This window comes from Sciurus vulgaris (genome assembly GCF_902686455.1).
Source record: "Sciurus vulgaris genome assembly, chromosome: 6".
In the NCBI taxonomy this organism is placed as follows: Eukaryota; Metazoa; Chordata; class Mammalia; order Rodentia; family Sciuridae; genus Sciurus; species Sciurus vulgaris.
Window position 1 is genome coordinate 31,558,668 of NC_136466.1, and position 20,551 is coordinate 31,579,218.

Genomic DNA, 20,551 nt, shown 5'->3' on the forward strand with positions numbered 1-20,551 from the left:
GCACAATTAAATTTGGTTCAGCCATTGATTAAGTAATTGGTCTTTTTGAGTAGTTTAGGATCACTTGAGGGCAATAGCCTTTTTTGTTAAGCCCTGCAAGGATTTTGGGTAATTGACATTTAGGGCTATTGTCAGAAACACTCAGTGTTATTGTTGCCTGGTTGTGTTGCTTGGATGATGGGAGTGAGATGTTCTTTTGACTGTCAACTCTAGCAGTAGAATTCAGGCAAGATTGATGGCTTGTTTGGGGAAATGTGTCTGAGCAATTCTTAAAATATTAAGATGGCATTTATTGTTGAGCAGCATCCAGATTTGCACTCACCTTTTTTTCCTACTTGAAAGTGATTGAGCAGTAGGGTTTTTTCCTTCTTTTCCTTTTTCTTTTGTGTGTGTTCATATGCATGGGGGCTTGAGGTAGGGTAGTGTGTGCTGACTTTTGAAAAGCAGACTGTACTGTGCATTGTTTGACCACAGAGCTTTTATGTGCTCTTTTTTAAGCCTTCATTTAAGTCTTAAATGTTCACTACTGTCTTTATTTTTGAAATTAATAAAACCAGATTATTTCTTATATTGTGTCTTCTAATTAACTTTTTCTTCATTTAAAAAATACAGAGGTAAAAGTCATACCATAAAATTATTTATTTTTTATATTGGGAATTGAACTCAGTGGTACTTATCCACTGAGCCATATCCCCAGCCCTTTTTATATTTTATTTAGAGACAGGGTCTCGCTTAGTTGCTTAGGTCCTCACTAAGTTACAGAGGCTGGCTTTGAATTTGTGATCCTCCTGCCTTAGCTTCCTGAGCCACAGTGTCCTGCACATCATAAAATTTTGAAGTGATTAATTAAAGTAAATAGTTCAGTGGTATTTAACATGTTCACAATGTATAGTCACATATATGGAATGAAAAAAAATTTTCATCCCAATATAAAACCCTATACTTCTTTACCACTGGACCCTCGTGACCACCACTCTGCTTTCTCTTTGGATCTACTTTTTCTGGGTATTTTATATAAGTGGGATCATATAATGTGCTGACTTCTTTAACTTTGCATAATGTTTTTGAGGTTGATCTACATTGTAGCTGTACATGTATCAGTACTTCATTGCTTACTTTTTGGCAAATAATGTTCTATTGTATACATGAGCCACATTTTTTATTTTCATTTGTCAGTCGATGGGTATTTAAGTTGTTTGCACATTTTAGATATAGTGATAAGTAACTACTGTGAGCATTTGTGAACAAATATTTGAATATCTGTTTTCAGTGCTTTGGGGCATATACCTGTGACTGGAATCTCTAGTTTATATGCTTTTTTTTGTTTGGGGGTGGGGGACCAGGGATTGAACCCATGGGCACTTAACCACTGAGCCACATCCCTAGCCCCTTATTATTTTTTATTTTGAGACAGGGTCTCACTGAGTTTTTGAGGATGCCTTTGAACTCATTGATTCTCCTGCTTCAGCCTCCCTAGACACTGGGATTACAGGTGTGCGGCACACCAGGTTTTATATGGCAATTCTTTCGTTTTTGTGGTACTGGGGATTGAACTCCATCACTGAGCTATACCCCCAGTCCTTTAATGATTGATTTATTGATCATGAGATAGGCAGGGTCTCACAAAGTTGCCTAAGCTGGCTTCTAACTTGGTGATCCTCTTGCTGAGAACCTCGTAACTGGGATCACATGGCAATTCTGTGTGTAACTATTTGAGGAATTGCCAAACTATTTACCTAAGCAGTTGAACCTTTCTAATTCCTATAGCAATGTATGAGGGTTCCAATTTTACCAAATCTTTGCCAACCTTTGATTCTCAGGATTTTGTTGTTATTGTCATCCTAGTGGGTTACTGCTAGTTGTATTTCACTGTCTTTTTATCCATTTGGTTTTTGGAAGGCCACACTTGTAAATTCCTAATGAATAGCCCGCCTATGTGAATATTGTTCCTTAACTTCTTGCATGTTGATTACAGTTTGTCTCCTACGTTTATTATATTTCACAGTCACTTTAGCTGGCTGGAACATCTTTAGCTCATATTTTCTTTCCTTGGTTATTGTAAATGGAGTAATAATTATTTTCTTTTGTAATTATCATTGCTGTCAAAGTGTGATCATCTACTTTTTTTAACTACATTTTTTTAATTGTAGATGGACGCAATACCTTTATTTGATCTGTTTGTTTTTATGTGGTGCTGAGGTTTGAACCCAGTGCCTCACATGTGCTAGGCAAACACTCTACCACTGAGCTACAACCTCAGCCCATGGTTGCAGAATTCTAAATATAAAGAAAGACATTGAATTATATTTTTTAACTGAGTGAATTCTATGGCATGTGCATTGTATTTCAATAAAAGTTTAGAGAAAAGAAACTCAAAACTCCCAGGGCTACTGCCATCTTCCTGGAATCTTCTTTACTCCTTTGCTTTTCATGGTTTCAAATTACCTGGGAACCTTTTCAAACATGCAGCAAAATTAAAACATTTTACAATGAGCATCTTTATCTCACTACTTAGGTTCAACAGATAACATTTATTGTACTGCTTTTATCACATACCTATCTAAACATTCTTCTTTACTTCTCCATCAGTTTACTTTTTGACATATCTCAAAGTAAATGGCAGACAAGATGTAAGAATACATAGGATGTAATGTTCTCAAAATATCAAAGTTTTCATATTAAGCAGAATTCTTCTATAGTTTTTTTTGTGTGTGGGGGATTCTTACATGGTAATGCATTCCAGTTTTAAGTGTTCATCTGCTGAGTTTAACAGACTGTTAATAACAAACATATCCTTTATGGCTAATAATTTTTCCATGAATTAGACTAGAATCTTAGTTCCCTCATGCTTCCATTCCCAGGGATAATCATTTGTGATATTTGAATATTTTTTGACTATAGGTTAAATTGATTTATTCTCAAACTTGCTATAAATGGAATTGTATAGAATGTAGTCTCTTGTTAAGATTTTTTTAAACTTAGCATAACATTTTTGAGATTCATTCAGTTGTCTGTATCATTTGTTCTTTACTTGTATTGCTGACTAGAGTTAGCCTTATTATCCATTGGTGTTCACTGGTTCTTTCAATTTTTTTGCTATTAGGAGTAAAACTGTCATTTAAAATTTCTACTAACATGTAAGTTATGGTTGCTACACATTCTAACCAGTATTGCTCTTAACTGTCCTTTTGTTATTCTGGTGGTTATATTTTACACTTTCAGTATCTTCCTGTTTTTGGAAGATGTAATTCATAAATCAACCATAGTATTTTAACTAATCAATTTGGTATTGGAGATTGAACCCAGGGGCACTTTACTGCTGAGCTACATCTCTAGCCCTAAATTTTATTTTGAAACTGGGTCTAAGTTGCTGAGGCTGGCCTCGAACTTCCAATCCTCCTGCCTTAACCTCTCAAGTCACTGCAATTAAAGGCCCTGCACCATTTTAAAGTATATAATTTAGTGATTTTTAATATATTTACAGGATTGTGCAGCCATTATCACAACTCTTATTTTAGAACCTCAAGTGCATAATGCTAAATGAAAGAAGACAACCTGGAATGTTTCTGTAATTTCAACTATATAACATTGGGTAATGTCAAAACTATGGAGTCAGTGAAAGGATCAGTGGTCGCCAAGGATTTGGAAGGAGGGGGAGGGATGTTTATCTATTGGTGAAGCACAGGAGACTTATGGCAGTGAAACTGTTCTGTATGATGTCAGAATGGGTGAATACTTAACTATTTGTCAAAACCCTAATAGAAACTATGCTAAGTATCAATACTGGCTCATTAATTGTAACATGTACCACATTAATTTAGGTGTTAGTAGAGGAACTCGGCTGGGAGTAAGGAGTGAGTACGTGGGAATTCCCTTTCTCTAAAATCCTAAAAACTGATCTAAGCAAAGAAGAAATCTTATGCTTAATAGCTGTTATCTCTGTCTTGCTCTAGACACTAATCTATTTTCTGTCTCTGGATTTATCTGTTCTGAACATTTCATGTAAATGGAGTAATAGATGTTCTTTTTTGTCTGGGTTCCTCTACCTAGCTTAATATTTTTAGGATTCATCCATGTTGTAACATGTTCCTTTTATTGTATTGGTTTATTTTTATTTCTGAATACAGTTGATAGGCATTTGAGTTGTTTCCACTTCTTGGCTATTATGAATAAATGCTGTTTTTGTGAACATTCATGTATATATTTTTGCATGAACTTTTATTTTCAGTCTATTGGATATATACGTAGAGTGGAATTTCTGAGTCATATTGTAACTTGTTTATTTAACATTTTGAAGAACTGCCAAAACTTCTTTCCAAAGTGGCTGCGCCATTTCCATTTTACATTACCCAGGAATGTATGACAGCTCCAGTTTTCCCACATCCTTGCCAATCCTTATTATTTTCTCTCTTTGATTAAAGTCCATACATTCCACATAAAAGTGGAATGCAATTTAACTTTCTTTTTTTTTTTTTTTTAATAGAGGCAAATTTCTGGAGATGTGTGATGATCTCTTAGCTAGAGTGGAGCCACCACTTCGTAGTGTTTTGGAACAAGCCAGTAAGTATTTTTGTGATTGAATTGTTTATACATCTCACACTCCTTGGAAAATGTTGCAGTTGTCCAAATAGTTGTCATACGTACCCCTTCACTTCCATATTAAGCTGCTTTACCTTATCCTGGAGTGTTCCCCCTCCCCAAAGTAGTTTTCAGTGAGTATGAAGGGAAAGTAATAAAAGTTGCTTTAAGAAACCTAAATTCGGGGCTGGGGTTGCGGCTCAGTGGTAGAGTGCTTGCCTGGCATGTGTGAGGCACTGGGTTTAATCCTCAGCACCACATAAAAATAAGTAAATAAAATAAAGATATTGTGTCTGTCTACAACTATAAAATGTTTTTTAAAAAGTAACCTAATTTAGACCCAAAGGAGGTTATAAGTGTCTCAGTTATTTATTAAAAGTTATCTTTTGTAATGCTGACTTGGTGGTTTTGTGAATTTTGCTATCAGAGAAGCTTCTTTGTTAGCTGAAAGTAGGGTAAAGGAGTATACTTTAATAACCACATACTTATTTAACAGGATGCTTTTAATTTTGTCTCAGGCTAAAAATAGGTGGTGGTTTAATTTAAGAATGTGTTATATTCATTTTCCTAAAACCTTTTTGAACAAAATGTTTAAACTACTGTTGTGTTGGTTGCTGTTTCACAGTTTTGCTAACTATTTCAAATCAGTATTAGGTGTAGGTTATAAATTAACTTGATCATGGCAGATGAGCATGTTGCTTCCACACTGGGACAGTCCCCCTTCCCTGTTTATCCTATGAGGAGTCTTGATAATGTTGCCTAGGCTGGTTCAGAATCCCTGGGCTCAAGTGATAATTCTGTCAGTCTCCCCAGTGGCTGGGACAAGAGGCACAAACCAATGTACCTGATCTCAGCTCTTTTCAGGCCCTTCACAAAAAAATTGTTAGTTTTTAGATAGATAGGATACTAGATAGTATTAACATGTATTTCATGAACAATAGCAAAGCATTGATATATACCCTCTTACCTTCTGGTAAGAGGAGATTCTGTGTGTGTGTGTGTGTGTGTGTGTGTGTGTGTGTGTGTGTGTTGGTAATGGGGATTGAACCCAGGGGTGCTTATTTACTGACCCACATCCCCAGCTCCTTTTATTTTGAAACAGGGTATCACTTTGTTGCTTAGGGCCTCATTCAGTTGCGGAGGCTGGATTTGAATTTGTAATCCTGCATCAGCCTCCCAAGCTTCTGGTACTACAGGTGTGCGTCATTGCACCCGCCTGTATCTGTGTTGTAATTGGACTATAGTTATGCTCTGGGTAGAGCACCAAAATGACTAGATGTGATTCTGTATACCTCTTGTTCCTTTATGCCAGCTCAGGGCTGACCCAGTATTTTGAAGCCCTTTTAATGGCTAGCAATCTTGAATGTTTGGTCTGTTGATGTTTTAACAGTTCTTTGTGTTAAGGAATCTCTGACTATGCCAGAGATTGCAGGATCTGTGCACTTCAAGACCCTGAATATTCCTGACCCATACTTCCCTAAATCCTACTATTATTGTGCCACCCTTTCTGCATTATTTTGAGACTCAAAACATCTTTGTTTCCAGATGCTGCAGACCTGTGTGAATGTGTATATAAGTGTATGTGTGTGTGTGTAGGAATTTTGTTATACATCTATGAGTTGTTTTACTATGATAAAATATTTCTATTTTAAATGCTAATTTAAAGATTGTTTTGATCTAAATGCTTAATTATTTTAACATAGAGTTGAAGAAAGAGGATATTTATGCAGTGGAGATAGTGGGTGGTGCCACACGAATCCCTGCAGTAAAAGAGAAGATCAGCAAATTTTTTGGCAAAGAACTTAGTACAACATTAAATGCCGATGAAGCTGTCACTAGAGGATGTGCACTGCAGGTGAGTTTTCTTTTTATTTTAGTCATTGTAACAAGATGACAGTATCTAATAACCTGGCATTAGCTTGGGTGTAAGAATCTGAAACCCTTCTTTAAAAATGGATAGTGGAGGTAATGTTCATAAAAGGAATGTAGTCTGCATCGTGTTGTAAGAGGCATTAATTGATAAACATACTTGTAAGCTTTAAATGATAACTAGGATTTGGTATGTTATTTTTGTCTATATTTGAGGAGTGATTAGTCAATTAAGAGTTGGGGATTAATGGAAAAATAAGGAATAACTAGATTATGTAGGTTAATTTGACATTGGTAGAAGTTTGTGCTTGTTTGCAGATATTGTTATTAATGTAAGTAATGATGACCATCTGATGATGGTCTCCAGAAATCATTATTTACAGATCTAATGATGTCATTTCATATGGTCCGTACTTGTCAAATGGAATTTTAAAAAAATTATCGTTCTAGTGTGCAATCTTATCACCTGCTTTCAAAGTCAGAGAATTTTCTATTACTGATGTGGTAGCATATCCAATATCGCTGAGATGGAATTCTCCAGCTGAAGAAGGGTCAAGGTAATATACTTATTAATCATATTTATATCTATAGTTAATTTGTTGTTAAGTTTGAGTAATATATTGCTTTTCATTTCAACTTGCACAAATATATAATATTTTGCCATAATATGCCAAGTGATCACTTATTGTACAAGGAATAAATTTGTGTTCTTTCTTAGTTTCCTGTATTTGATCCTGCTGAAATCAGGTGTCTTTTATTTGCTGATTGTGTATATATATATATATATATATATATATATTTTTTTTTTTTTTTTTTTTTTAAGTAACTTTGTGAACAGTTTCTTGGAAACTTTTATTATAATCTGAAAATAATGCCAGCTGAGAAGAGAGAAACTAGGACTAAATAATAATCATAAATCTGGAATATATGGGTCAAAGTGTTAAGAAATATCCTGAATTTATGTTTTTGTCTTTTTCCTCTATTCAGTGACTGTGAAGTCTTTTCAAAAAATCATGCTGCTCCTTTCTCTAAAGTCCTCACATTTTATAGAAAAGAACCTTTCACTCTTGAGGCTTATTATAGCTCTCCTCAGGATTTGCCCTACCCAGATCCTGCTATAGGTAAGTAGTGTTGGGAATTGAAGTAATAAGAACTCATATCAACTTGGAGAAGTGGAATGGCAGAAGGAATAAGTGCAGTATTCTGAAATTTAGGTACTTCACATGACAAAAGTCTTTATTACCAGGTTCAGAACTAACCAACTGGCTTTTATTATTATTATTGTTATTATTTCTTTTTTTTTTTTTTTTTTGCAGTGCTGGGGATTGACCCAGGGCCTTGTGCTTGTGAGGCAAACACTCTACCAACTGAGCTATAGCCCCAGCCCAGCTGGCTATTACTTAATTGGATCTCCCATTGTGTGGACATTATTTCTTAGTTAATATACACTGTGGTTATATCTTATGTAGTGCTGGATAAAGACTTAAAAGAGTCAAATAAATTTTAGTTCTGTCCCTAATACACAAGTGAACAAAATACATGGAAAATCACTAGGAGATTGTTCTACAGTAGCAGCGCATCCTAAGAAACCTTGCTGACTAGAGTCTTTACATGTATAAACTCTGGGAACTCTTATAATTTGAAAATAATGCTAGTTGAGAAGAGAAAGAAGCTAGAGTTATACAGTTAAGATGTAGAATATGTGGGCAAAGTATTCAGAACATCCTTAGTGGCACTTAGAATCTGGAAAGTTAACTTCTGCTTTCCTCATTTGTGAAATAGGAATAAGGATGCTAATAATTCATATTTTGCATTGTTGAGTGAATAAAAAGTAAGTCAGACCCTGGTGTATAATAACTGGACCTAGAAATGGCAATTTCTTAAAACAACTGTTTTTTTGATAGAACGAGAATGTGACAAGTGTGTACTTCAGGAATTTATGTGCTGTTGCGTATAAAGCTGAAATAAGGGACTAGAGGAACAGAAAAAAAATTAAGAGGCATTCGAGCCCCTATTTGGGACAGAATTACAAAAGTTTGGCCATATGCAAAAGAATGAAAAATCTGATAGATTTAGTAAGACCTAGAGAATTGACTATGCTTACTTCAAGTGGTCATGTTAATTACTGACCTTCATTGAGAAATGAATATGACCTGGCAGTATGGGAATGTATGTATGAATACATACATTCTTTTATGTGTTCTCTTTTGTCTCTCATGTCCTCAGCTCAGTTTTCAGTTCAGAAAGTCACTCCCCAGTCTGATGGCTCCAGTTCAAAAGTGAAAGTCAAAGTTCGAGTAAATGTCCATGGCATTTTCAGTGTGTCCAGTGCATCCCTAGTGGAGGTGCACAAATCTGAAGAAAATGAGGAACCAATGGAAACTGATCAAAATGCAAAGGAAGAAGAGGTAACCTGGACATTTTATGTCATTTATAATTGCCCAGAGGTAACTTGTCTAGAAATTATAGCAAGTGGACTGGATCAGTAGAGCAAATTTGTGAGAGTTGCTGAGAGTAGGTTTGCATATATCTTTCCCTAGCATGGGTTAACCAGTAGAGGATCTTTATATATAATCTGTATGGAAATGAAAAATAAATTACCTCTTCTCAGACAATGCATTTCTCATCTTGGGCATTTTTTATTCTTTCTGGTTTATAGAAGAATTATCTTGAGTCTCAATTGATTATTTTCACAAATAAAATAGGTTGCACACTAATTTACTGAATTTATGCATTGGGTCTTATTTTCTTTGTGCATCAGATTCAAAGCTTTATAAAACCACAAATGCTTGAGTCTCATTCTCAGAGATTTTGTTGGAGTTGGTCTAGGCTGGGGCCCAGGTATGAGCGGTTTTTAAAGTGTCCTGGGTCCTTCTGATATATTGCAGGCGTTGAGGACCACTGGTTCAGTTCTCTACAAATTTGTTCTTTAATTATTGGTATTAAGGGTATTTTTCATAAGTTCATCTCCCCTAGCACATGCAGTGGTTGTCTTTTTGAGTATGGGAAGGCTGGTGTAGGAACTGCTTGAAAAAGTGAACACTTTTGAGTGAAGTCTACTTGTGAGGAAACTTATAGATACTCAACTGCAGATTGTATTTTGGAGACTGCTAAATGATGCCACATTGTATACTAAGAATACATCATGGTTTATGAAGCCATTCTATAATCACTCTTGATTACACAAGGATAGGGCAGGGGAAGTGTTACCCCATTGTACAGATACATTAGCTGAACTCCAGAGGGAAGAATTTAGTTTTAGGTAACTTGTGTGGCATGAGCTGGAATTTGAACCTAGATCTTCTGGTTGCTGGCAACTGAGCAGAGATTCCTGTACCATGCTCATGTCTTTTGTCAGTGTGTCATGAAGGTTGCTTAGTTTTTCATTGGTATTTCTTGCTGTCTGGATTTAATTTGACCTATTTTTCAGAAGATGCAGGTAGACCAGGAGGAACAACATGTTGAAGAGCAACAGCAGCAGACGCTAGCAGAAAATAAGTCAGAATCTGAAGAAATGGAGGTATGCATTGCAGTCTTGTAATGTACATGGTTTTGGCTTAGGGGCTGTTTATACTGTATTGTTTATACAGTATAAAGTAGTTTATACTGTATTGTTTACTTGAACAAAAACATTTTGTAGTATTTTTTGCTATTAGAAAGCACTTTTTTTGCAAGATGGCTTTCTAATTGTTAAATGGAAAGAGCACTCAGAGACTTAGTTTTGCTAGGCTACCGATTGAATGTTTGTTCTCTGAATGACTGTTCCTAAATTATATGACCCATAATTGGTTAACTGTAAATAATGATGGGACCTAAGATTGTTTTCAGATTTTGTCAACTGCCTTACTCCTTGTCTTTTTATTGAAAAATACTGTAAATAATATGTTTATATACATTTTGTGAATAATATAAATAATATATTTATCCTACAGTGAATATTTAACATTTTTGAATTTTTATCCTTTGATTTTTTAATATTGAATTTTCATGTTTGAATTTGTTTTGTGGCATTAAAAAACACTTTTTTTCAAATTTTGACATGGCAATACATAATCTCAACTTCTCAGGAATTTCTCATTGTGGTATTTTAAATTTGGCAGAACCTTAATGTGGCTTAAGTCTATTGCCCATTTTCATGTCTGAACAAATTTTACTTGCTCTCCTTTAGTTGTGCAAATAATAGTTTAAAAGAATATATGATGGGGAGATCATGTTCACAGATTCTATTTGTTTCCTCATACCTTTGCCAAGATGGGAAACCCCTTTATTTTGTTGGGTAGGTGGGGTGGTGCAGCAGTGGGACAATAGGAGAGAAAAGTATCTGTTCTTGTGCTCGTGTGTATATGTGTGTGTGTGTGTGTGTGTGTGTATGTATGTAGAAGGCAGGTGAGGAGAAAGGAAAAGTGTCAGACCTGATGTGCATCTGCCTTCCTAATGTGGTATTGCTGCAGGAAGTGTCCAAGGGATTGTTACTTAGGTTTCCATGGGGTGACTCAGGAACTGAAGGGCCTTTCTTAAAAATATTATTTCTAAAGGAAAGGACATAAAGATTACACATAACTTTCAGCTGCTGTTTGGATAGGAGGTGGGAAAATGACACTGAAGTCTTGCCTCACATCATAGACTACAGTTGAGTTCCTGATGAATTCAAAATTTAAAACCAGTTTGAATATTTTCCTAATCTGTGGATGGAAAAAGGCTTTCATTTCAAAGCATAAAAGTAAAAAAAGTAATCATAGGAAATGTTAGATACTTTTGGTAATAAAAACGTGTAGAAAAATAGAAGAAGCTAAAAGACTTAGTCATTTGTGGAGAAAAATTCACTAAAACCTTAAGAAAACAATGGATAAAATGTGAGTAGGCAATTTGCAAAAATATGGTTTATAAGCATGAGAAAAGATTATTGACTCAGAAACTCGAAGTCGCAGTGAGATGAGTTAAATGGATTCCCATTTGTAGGCAGGGTGCATTGGAATGGATCCTGTCAGTCCTTCTGAAAATGTAAATAGCTTATACACATTTTCTAAATCACATTGGCATTATGGTGCTGATCCATAAAAATTTCATATCTTGTCCCGCTAGTTTAATCCTTGTCTCTATGTTTATATAAGAATGGAAGAAAATTTTCTTTTTTTTTTCCCCCTCCTTTTTTTTTTGCAGTGTTGGGAATTGAACCCTAGACAATGACATGTTGTTAGGAAGTGCTCTACCACTGAGCTACATCCCTAGCCCTAAAAATTTAAATAGTGATCATGTGTTGATAGTGGGATTGGAGAAAAATTAGTTGTGTATATGTTTGTATTTTGTAAAAATATTTTAATTGTATTTTAATGTATATGTTTAATTGATGAATACATATTCAAAGCTTACCATCATTAACATTTTATGTATAGCACAGTAGCATTAATTAAGTATGCATTGCAGTGCCACTAATCTTTGAAACTTTTTATCTGGCAAGTCGAAACTAGTCAGGAGAGGTGACTCACACCTGTAATCCCTGTTACTTGGCAGGCTGAAGCAGGAGGATTATAAGTTCAAGGTCAGTCTCAGCAACTAGTAAGACCCTGCCCAAAATAAAAAAATTTAGAGGTCTGGATATGTGGCTTTGGTGGTAGAGTGCTCCTGGGTTAAATCCCCAGTACACTGCAAAAGCAAAACTAACTTTTGAAATTTAAGTTAGTTTGTATATGTTTTGTTCTTAATAATTTCTGTTATTTCAGACCTCTCAAGCTGGATTGAAAGACAAAAAGATGGACCAACCACCTCAAGCCAAGAAGGCAAAAGTGAAGACCAGTACTGTGGACCTGCCAATTGAGAATCAGCTGTTGTGGCAGATAGACCGAGAGATGCTCAACTTGTACATTGAAAATGAGGTGGTTATTTACAGTTTCTACAAAAAATGAGCTAATGAATTAATGTGACCATGGCGTTCAGATGCTATGTCTAGTGACTCTGCATTTTTGGTAGTTTGAATTTTGACAAAATAATTTTGGATTTTTTTGTGTAAGAACAAGTTTAAGTAATACATCCTATGATATACCAAACTTCTTTTATGGTGATATTAACATGATGTCTTTCTTGCTAAAAACTCTGTTGTGAGATGCTTGATAATATCTTTGGTTTAGGGATGTATTGTTCAAATTGGGGTATATGTACATTTGTTCACTGGAGATTGGGATGTTTGAGGTGGCGAGCCATGGAATTCGGTTAGTAGGAGAAATCTCGTGGCATTAATAGTAGCACTGTTTGCTTATTTCTTCTGTTGTGAGTTAGAGAGAAAACATGGCAGTTCTTGTTAAGATGAATGATATGTGATATTTGATCCTGGAGCACATTTACTGAATTCATTGAGGTTTCTTATTCTGTATCCCCTGGATCTCAGAAGAGTTTTGTTTTATGAAATATTTAGCACATGAATAAATTTGATTTTTATTGGTATTCCATAACAAAATATCAGCATAGGTTATCTATGGGCTAAGTGGGGATTGAACTGAAGATTACTTTACCATTGAACTACATCCCTAGCCTTTTTTATTTGGAGACAGGGCCTTACATAAGTTGCTGTGGCTGACTTCAAACTTTCCATCCGCTTGCTTCAGACCCTGGGATTATAGGCATTTGCACTGTGCCTGACAGAACCAGTTGTTTCTTAAAGTTTTCTTGTCCTGAATTGTTTTCCTTATTTTTGTGGAGTATCTCTATCTTAATATTTCTGTTGTTCTCTTTTTTCTAAAGTCACCCACAAAACTCTTGTCTTCTTGATCTTCAAAATTTATCAAGGACTAGTCTTCCAGCTTCCTTTGATTGGGGTGATTCACAGAATTAAAAGGATTTCGAGAAGAAGGGATCTCTGTTCTTAAATTTTATTAGTATAAAAGAGGAAATTGCCTTAGTTGTCTTAATATCTAATTTGTATTGTTCTCAGGGTAAGATGATCATGCAGGATAAACTGGAGAAGGAACGGAATGATGCCAAGAATGCAGTAGAAGAATATGTATATGAAATGAGAGACAAGCTTAGTGGTGAATATGAGAAGTTTGTGAGTGAAGATGTAAGTGTCTGCTTCACTGTGTTACTCTGTCTTCTAGGAACAGCTTTAAATGTATTAGAAGGGAATTCTGTATCTCTGTGTGTGCAACAAAATTATTAAAAATATTTTTCCCCCAAGGGTACGTAGTTATATTTTGTATTTCTTTATTATTACATTATTTCCCAAAGATGAGCCTTTGTGCATCACTTCATAGGTTCTTTCATACCACTCCCCTCTTCCTGCCCAGAACTGGGGGAAATTGAACTCAGAAATGTTAATACCTCTGAGCTTTTTATAATTTGAGATAGGTTCTCAGACTTACAAGCATGTGCCCCCGAGTGGCACTAGAGATTGAACCCAGGTGCACTGTACACTCAGGGGCTCCCCCCACCCCCGGCTTATAATTTTTTATTCTGAGGCACGTTCTTAACAAGTTCCTGTGACTGGTCCCAAACTTGAAATCTACCTTCTGAATTGCTGGTATTATAGGTATCCACCACTGTGCTTGGCTCTGTAACCCCTGTACCTGTGAATCTAAAAGCATCTGCCATTCTTATTTTCTATGTACCCCATCTCCCTCCTTTTTTTAAATTTTTAAAGCAACTGCCAGATATATCAATGGAGTTTGTGCCACTGGTGTTCCAACTGGTCTTTGATTGATCTAACTACAGTTATTTTTTATCTGTAGGATCGTAACAGTTTTACCTTGAAACTAGAAGATACTGAAAATTGGTTGTATGAAGATGGAGAAGACCAGCCAAAGCAAGTTTATGTAGATAAATTGACTGAATTAAAAGTAAGTGACTCTGAGAGCAGAGGATCCCTGAGCGTTTGGAGTGTTTAAGGAGAATAGTTCAAAATGGGGAGGAGAGCACAGGCTGAAAAACACATTTTGAAGAATTGTATATCCTTGTGACTTAGGTTCATTATAATCTTTACTTTTAGAGCCTTATAGTAACAATAATTTTTCTGGAAATTGAGTTTTGACTTTCAGTGTTTTATGAAGTTAGATATTTAGTGCATTCTTTGGTGTCAAGAGATACAAAGACAAGTAAGATAAAGTCCTTATCCCAAAGGCATCTACTATGCCATTGTCACATATACTTTTGATTCTTTTATTTATTTATTTTTGATACCAGGAATTGAACTTTACGACTGAACTGCATTCCCAATCCTTTTTATGTTTTTTTTTATTTTGAGACAGCATCTCACTTAAGTTTCTGGGGCTGGCCTTGAACTTGTGGTCCTCCTGCCTCAACCTGCAGTAGCTCGGACTACGGTGTGCTCCCGTGTGCTTGGTGTTCTTTTCATTCTGATAAAAGCAAAATGTCTGTTTTTGTATTTAAAGAAACTAATTGTTAAACCTTAGGTTTGAAATATAAAGAACTATCCAAAGTTGGAGACCTTTTGTGTAGAAAAGGATACAAATGCACAAGAATGAACTTTGTACATATCCCTTTGGTTTTAGCTCCAGATTACTTGGTTTCTTATGGAACTGGGCCATTACAATCAGTCTTTTTAGTGAAATTGCTCAAGGACAGTGTTGGTAGTTTTATATCACTGTGGCACACATAGTCAGAGTGCACATGAGGTCCTGCCCATTGTGTTTTTTGTTCATTTTCTGTCTTCTGGGAGAGATGTCGAACACATGAAAGTAGAGACTAATAGCTTTAGCTCTTGGGGCCAGTTCTTTTCTTCCACTCCCACTTATTTTGAAGCAAGTACTCATACTCATGGTTTGGATTGTTTGATCCAGAAGCATTTTAGTGTGTATTTAAAAGAATCTGTATCATTTTTCTGTATTTTCTGTATCATTTTTCCACCTAAAAAAATTTCTTAAGATTACCACAGTATTCCATTTCTAAGTTCCATTGTTTCATACATGATCATGTTTTAGTTAGAATCAGGATCTAAATTGGTTGATATGTTTTGCTGGTATGTCTCATAAATCTGATTCTATAGTTCTCCTTCCACTATTCTTTTTTCCCTTATTTACTTGATGTAGAACTGGATCATTTGTCCTATAGAGGGCAACTGCGCTTTTTTCCCTTATTTACTTGATGTAGAACTGGATCATTTGTCCTATAGAGGGCAACTGCGCACGCCCCCCCCCCCCCCCCCCCTTTCTGGATTTCACCAATTTTCATCTCCACAGTGGTATTTTCATTATCTGGTAAAAGTATGGTGGGATTTAGAGGCTTCATCAGATTCAGGTTTTGCTTATTTTTCATTAAAACAACAACAACATTATTTTTGGCAAGTAAACTTCCTATTTAGTGTGTATGTCTATTAGGAGGCAAGTAAATTTTTGGTTGTTGTTCAACTGTGTTTTGATGTTTAGGGCTCTGGTGACAAATTTATGTTGACTCTACATGGGACAGTGTTGAAGAATATTCTCCTATCCAATCTGAGGCAGCCTAATATTTCCAATGGTGTGGAGAAACTTATGTAACTTCTATATTTATATACATTTATACACATAAATGTACTTTAACTCATAATCAGTGTTAATCATAGTAGAAACAATACAACTCTGATAATTTAAGCTTCCCTATGAAGAATTTGTTTATTCTTTTTTAAGAATTTAGGTCAGCCTATTAAGACACGGTTTCAGGAATCTGAAGAAAGACCAAAATTATTTGAAGAACTAGGGAAACAGATTCAGCAGTATATGAAAGTAATCAGCTCGTTCAAAAACAAGGTATTTTCCCCCCTTTTCTTTAATCTTATTTACCTTGGTAGAGTCACAGTTTAAGGCATTTTACATGTGAGCTTTTCTCTTGTTCTGAACTCTGATTTAATGATGTTTTCTTTTATTTTAGATGTTATTATGTAACATTTCATAGAATCTTATTAAGAACCATAGGGTTTTCTGCTTCTCTTTAGTAGGTGGAATCTGGACTCGAGAAGTATTGTTTAATTTCCTTTTCTTGCTGTGAAATGCATCTTCTGCATTAGACTTAAGATGCTCTGTCCTGGGACTGGGGTTGTGTAACTTAGTGGTAGAGCACTTGACTAGCATGTGTGCGGCACTGGGATCGATTCTCATCACCACATAAAAATAAATAAAATAAAAGGTATTAGAAAAAAAAGATGCTCTGTCCTGGTCTGAGAACACATCTGGATTGTGATTGTATTGGGCAGATGTACTACCTCAACAGTAAACTTCTTAAAAGAGTTTTGGAGTACTATATGATACACACTAATAAATAGCCCATTGAGTCCATATAAGTGGTTGTATCAACATTTATAAGTAACTTCCAGCTTCTGTAAGCTTCACTTCCTTAAGCAGGACTCCAGGTTAATTTGGGACAGCTGAGATTCAAACCACAATCTGACTCCAAATTTGTATTCTAACCTTACTTTATTCCAGATTCTTCCATTTATTTAATTATTCACTTATTTTTGGAGAGTAGGGAATCAAATCCAATGCTTCATGTGTGCCAGGCAAACGGTTTACCACTGAATTATATCCTTAGCCCTACTCCAGGTTTTTGATGTTTTCTCAGTGTAATAAACTTAAAAGTGGTATAATGGGCTGCCTTTTTTTTTTTTTTTTAAATTATTTTTTAGTTGTAGATGGACACAATACCTTTATTCCTTTATTTTGTTTATTTATCTTTATGTGGTGCTGAAGATCGAACCCAGGGCCTCACACATGCTAGGCAAGCCCTCTACCTTTGAGCTACAACCCCAGCCCTTGAGCTGTTTTAAAAAAAAAAAAAATTTTTTTTTTTTTGCTTTGAAAGATTTCCTTTAAAAGTTGATATTTCATTATTAATTTTGTTCCAGAGTAGCATGTCTAAACCTCAACTTCCATTTCTAGTGTAAGTTTACATTGTAAAATTATTTTCAGAAGATTTTGCATAAAACATGCACCTGTTTATATTAATGAAGCCTTTTAACTGCCTTCAAACCCTTTTCCTGAAGGTTCAAACAATTCAGGTTTTTTTTTTTTTTTTTTCCCCTTGAATATTTATCATCTACTAGGGTCAAATGTGCTTCATTTTTCAAAAGATGGTAACTTTTTGAAAGACGGTGAAGGACTAGGCAGTGTTTGGTAGGTGGGCGTCATACCTTGATACTTGTCTGACTTACCTGCTGGTTGTAGGAGGACCAGTATGACCATTTGGATGCTGCTGATGTGGCAAAGGTAGAAAAGAGCACAAATGAGGCAATGGAGTGGATGAATAACAAGCTGAATCTACAGAACAAACAGAGTCTGACCATGGATCCTGTTGTCAAGACAAAAGAGATTGAAGCTAAAATTAAGGTAATTCATGACTTCAAATATTTAAGTCTTTCCTTGTCAGCTTTGTTAGTATTAATAATCCTGAAGTGACATTTGTCATCACATTTTAGCTTTTGGTTTGGGGATTGAGTGAAGAAAGGGTGAATGTCGGTTTAGCATGTCATGTAAAATTTGGTAAGAAACCAATCTTCTCTCTTCCATTCTAGGAGTTGACAAGTATGTGTAACCCTATAATTTCAAAGCCCAAACCCAAAGTGGAACCTCCAAAAGAGGAGCAAAAAAATGCAGAGCAGAATGGACCAGTGGACGGACAAGGAGATAGCCCAGGCCCTCAGGCTGCTGAGCAGGGTGCAGACACAGCTGTGCCTTCGGATTCAGACAAGAAGCTTCCTGAAATGGACATTGATTGATACCAACACTTGTTTATATTAAAACAGACTATTATAAAGCTTTAAGTTGTCAACTTTGTTCTAAATATCAACTAGAGCAAGTGAATACTGGAGATTTCTTAGTCAGTTTTTAGGGAATTTTGGGGGGTGGGGGATATAGGTAATGTATGGAGCATTTTGACTTCTAAATAGTTAGATACAGAAATTAAGTGCATTGTATCTTTTTTCATAATGGTACTATTTAGAAGCCCAGTTAGTCTTACTGAGCTTATGCTTCACTCCATTTATGTTTAATCATGCTTCTTCAAAATAAGTTTGTTTTGGAAAGTTGAGCTACAGCAAAAGCTATAACTAGCTATCAAGCTGGCTTTTCACTATGACATTTATGGTAGGACCTCTAATTATGCTTCAAAAATTTTTTGTGGACATTGCCACAAAGACTTTCTGCCTGGTGTGGGGTTTAGGGTGGGGGCTCCCTCTGTTCCTGAGCAGGCCAGAGCATGGCCTGGTGTGAATTAATGTAGGAGAGCAACAAAGGCACACCAATCTTCACCCTTCCCCTCTACCCTCAGCCCTGCCCTCTTCCCTCCTTCCAAGGAAAGAACTCCCTTTACAAATGGCATGTGCTGCTTTTGGGAATAGAGAGCCCCTCACTGGGAGCAAGTTGTAAACAGAATTTTAGACTTGGAGGTGCTTCCTTAAAGTCTGTTCACTAACACCCTAAGCATCAAAGTCTAAATAATTTTCTCTTCAGAAGATGTACTGTTAGACATAGGCATGGTAAATTACACTGAGGAATTGATCCTTGCTCATTATGGCATTTAAAGATTTGTATCCTGGCCTGTTTGTTAGTGAGAGATGTTCTGTGTAAATTTGAGGTATAGTTTGAACTCCTAGGACAAAGTTAAAAGTTCTTTTTGACTCATACACAATCACTTGTGTATTAAGTGTTAATATCTGTCACGAATCTGCCAATTTGTACGTGTTAAACAGATGACAGGTCATTAAAAAAACGAAGATACACTGGATTGTACTGGATGAGTCTGAAACAAATGAGTGTTAAACAATGTGCCCAATGTTAGAGCAACACCTCCTTCAATGTCAGGAGCACCAAAGCATTCCTCTGACTGTTCTTTGGGGGTGGTGTGGATAGGAGTGAGGCGTTTTGGAAACTTCAAGGGGAGCCTGCATTAGAGGCCAGAGCTGGTTCCTCCTGCCTATAAACTGTTAAAAGCTTTGTTGGTTATGTTTTGTATCTTTGTAATAACTGATATTCTGTGTAACAGAGTGCCTCTCTGTTAGTTTTGGCTTATGTAGTTAGAACCAAGACTATACCTTGCATAGTAGGAATAATTTCTGTCGGTCTCTGTGCAGAAAGGTTTTTAAGTGTTAGAGCTCTAAAGTGCTATAGAGACAGACGATTGGAGAGGAAGGGGAAGTTCGCTTATGTTGGTGTGTAAGCGTCCCTCACAGCACCAGGACTCTGTTCCTAAGGGCACTGGAGCCCTATTCCTAAACTATGTTTTCTCCCTGTCCTGCTGCAAGAGTTCCAGCTGACCTGCTGTAAGGCCAGTAGCTTTTTGAAATGCTGGTGCAGGATTAAGTCAACTCTGATGTAACTCAGTCCTTAATGGCCATTTCTTCTAAACATTGTGTGTGTGGGAAGGGTTTGGGTGTTGGGATGGGGATGGATTTGAGGTTTAAAACTAGGAATAGGATGGTATGGTCTGCTTGCTCTCTGTTTAGATAGGCTTTAAGACCAATTCGATTTACATGGAGGCAGGCCAGAGAGTGGTAATTGATAACTTGTGTGCAGACAAGCATTTTCCAGGTTGCGTTATCCAAATTTGTTAAACTCCAAGTCACGTTCTTACACTGAGAAAAACATTCAGTAAACATGAGACAAGTTTAGGGAAAAAAAAAAAATAAATAAAAAAATAATAAAAGAAACCTGTCTTAAACTCAAAGGAATGGTTTTCTTAATTTCATAATGCAGGTTGCTCTGTGTGTGTGTGCACGTGCTTCTGTGTGTATCTGAGTTTAAAAAACAAACTTCTCTTGAGCAGAGGCCTCTTGGCCAAATTCCAGTTAACTTCTCTTGGAGATCTCTGCCCTGCAGACTTAACAGTCAAATGGATGGGAAGTTCCTTCTTTTCAGTTCTCAGTTCTCCCAGTTCAGTATCTCTCATCTCCATCCTAGTTATCCTAGTTCCTATGATGTATATCTTGCCCCTGCAAGTGGGCCTTGTTTGAGGATTTTGACAATAGCAGAAGGTAGATGATGGTGCATTAAGGTAAGTGCTAGGACTGATAGAGAACCTGTCCAAAGAAAAGTGCTAGCCCAGAGTCCGGGTGACTGTTGTGTGCCACTGTTTGGGTGTGCGTGTGAGCTGTGTTGGTGTATGTGTGGGGTGGTGGTTGGTGTGGAAACGG

The 20,551-nt window shown here is 36.2% G+C and overlaps 1 protein-coding gene across 3 annotated transcripts in view; it reads left to right on the plus strand.

Annotated features, from left to right (window-relative positions):
- The window catches only part of HSPA4 (heat shock protein family A (Hsp70) member 4), a 39,783-nt gene extending 19,698 nt beyond the window's left edge, over positions 1-20,085 (plus strand). For 2 of the 3 annotated variants that reach the window (XM_079144120.1, XM_079144122.1), the window contains 12 exons: positions 4,484-4,560; positions 6,282-6,433; positions 6,898-7,004; positions 7,435-7,568; positions 8,674-8,855; positions 9,878-9,967; positions 12,168-12,320; positions 13,373-13,498; positions 14,166-14,273; positions 16,059-16,178; positions 17,589-17,750; positions 17,936-20,085. In XM_079144120.1, coding sequence (XP_079000246.1) covers positions 4,484-4,560; positions 6,282-6,433; positions 6,898-7,004; positions 7,435-7,568; positions 8,674-8,855; positions 9,878-9,967; positions 12,168-12,320; positions 13,373-13,498; positions 14,166-14,273; positions 16,059-16,178; positions 17,589-17,750; positions 17,936-18,139 — 1,615 coding nt within the window. In that variant the 3' untranslated portion in view covers positions 18,140-20,085. The remainder of the gene's footprint in view (positions 1-4,483; positions 4,561-6,281; positions 6,434-6,897; positions 7,005-7,434; positions 7,569-8,673; positions 8,856-9,877; positions 9,968-12,167; positions 12,321-13,372; positions 13,499-14,165; positions 14,274-16,058; positions 16,179-17,588; positions 17,751-17,935) is intronic. The other variant, XM_079144121.1, reaches the window with a different exon arrangement.
- Positions 20,086-20,551: the final 466 nt, after the last annotated feature.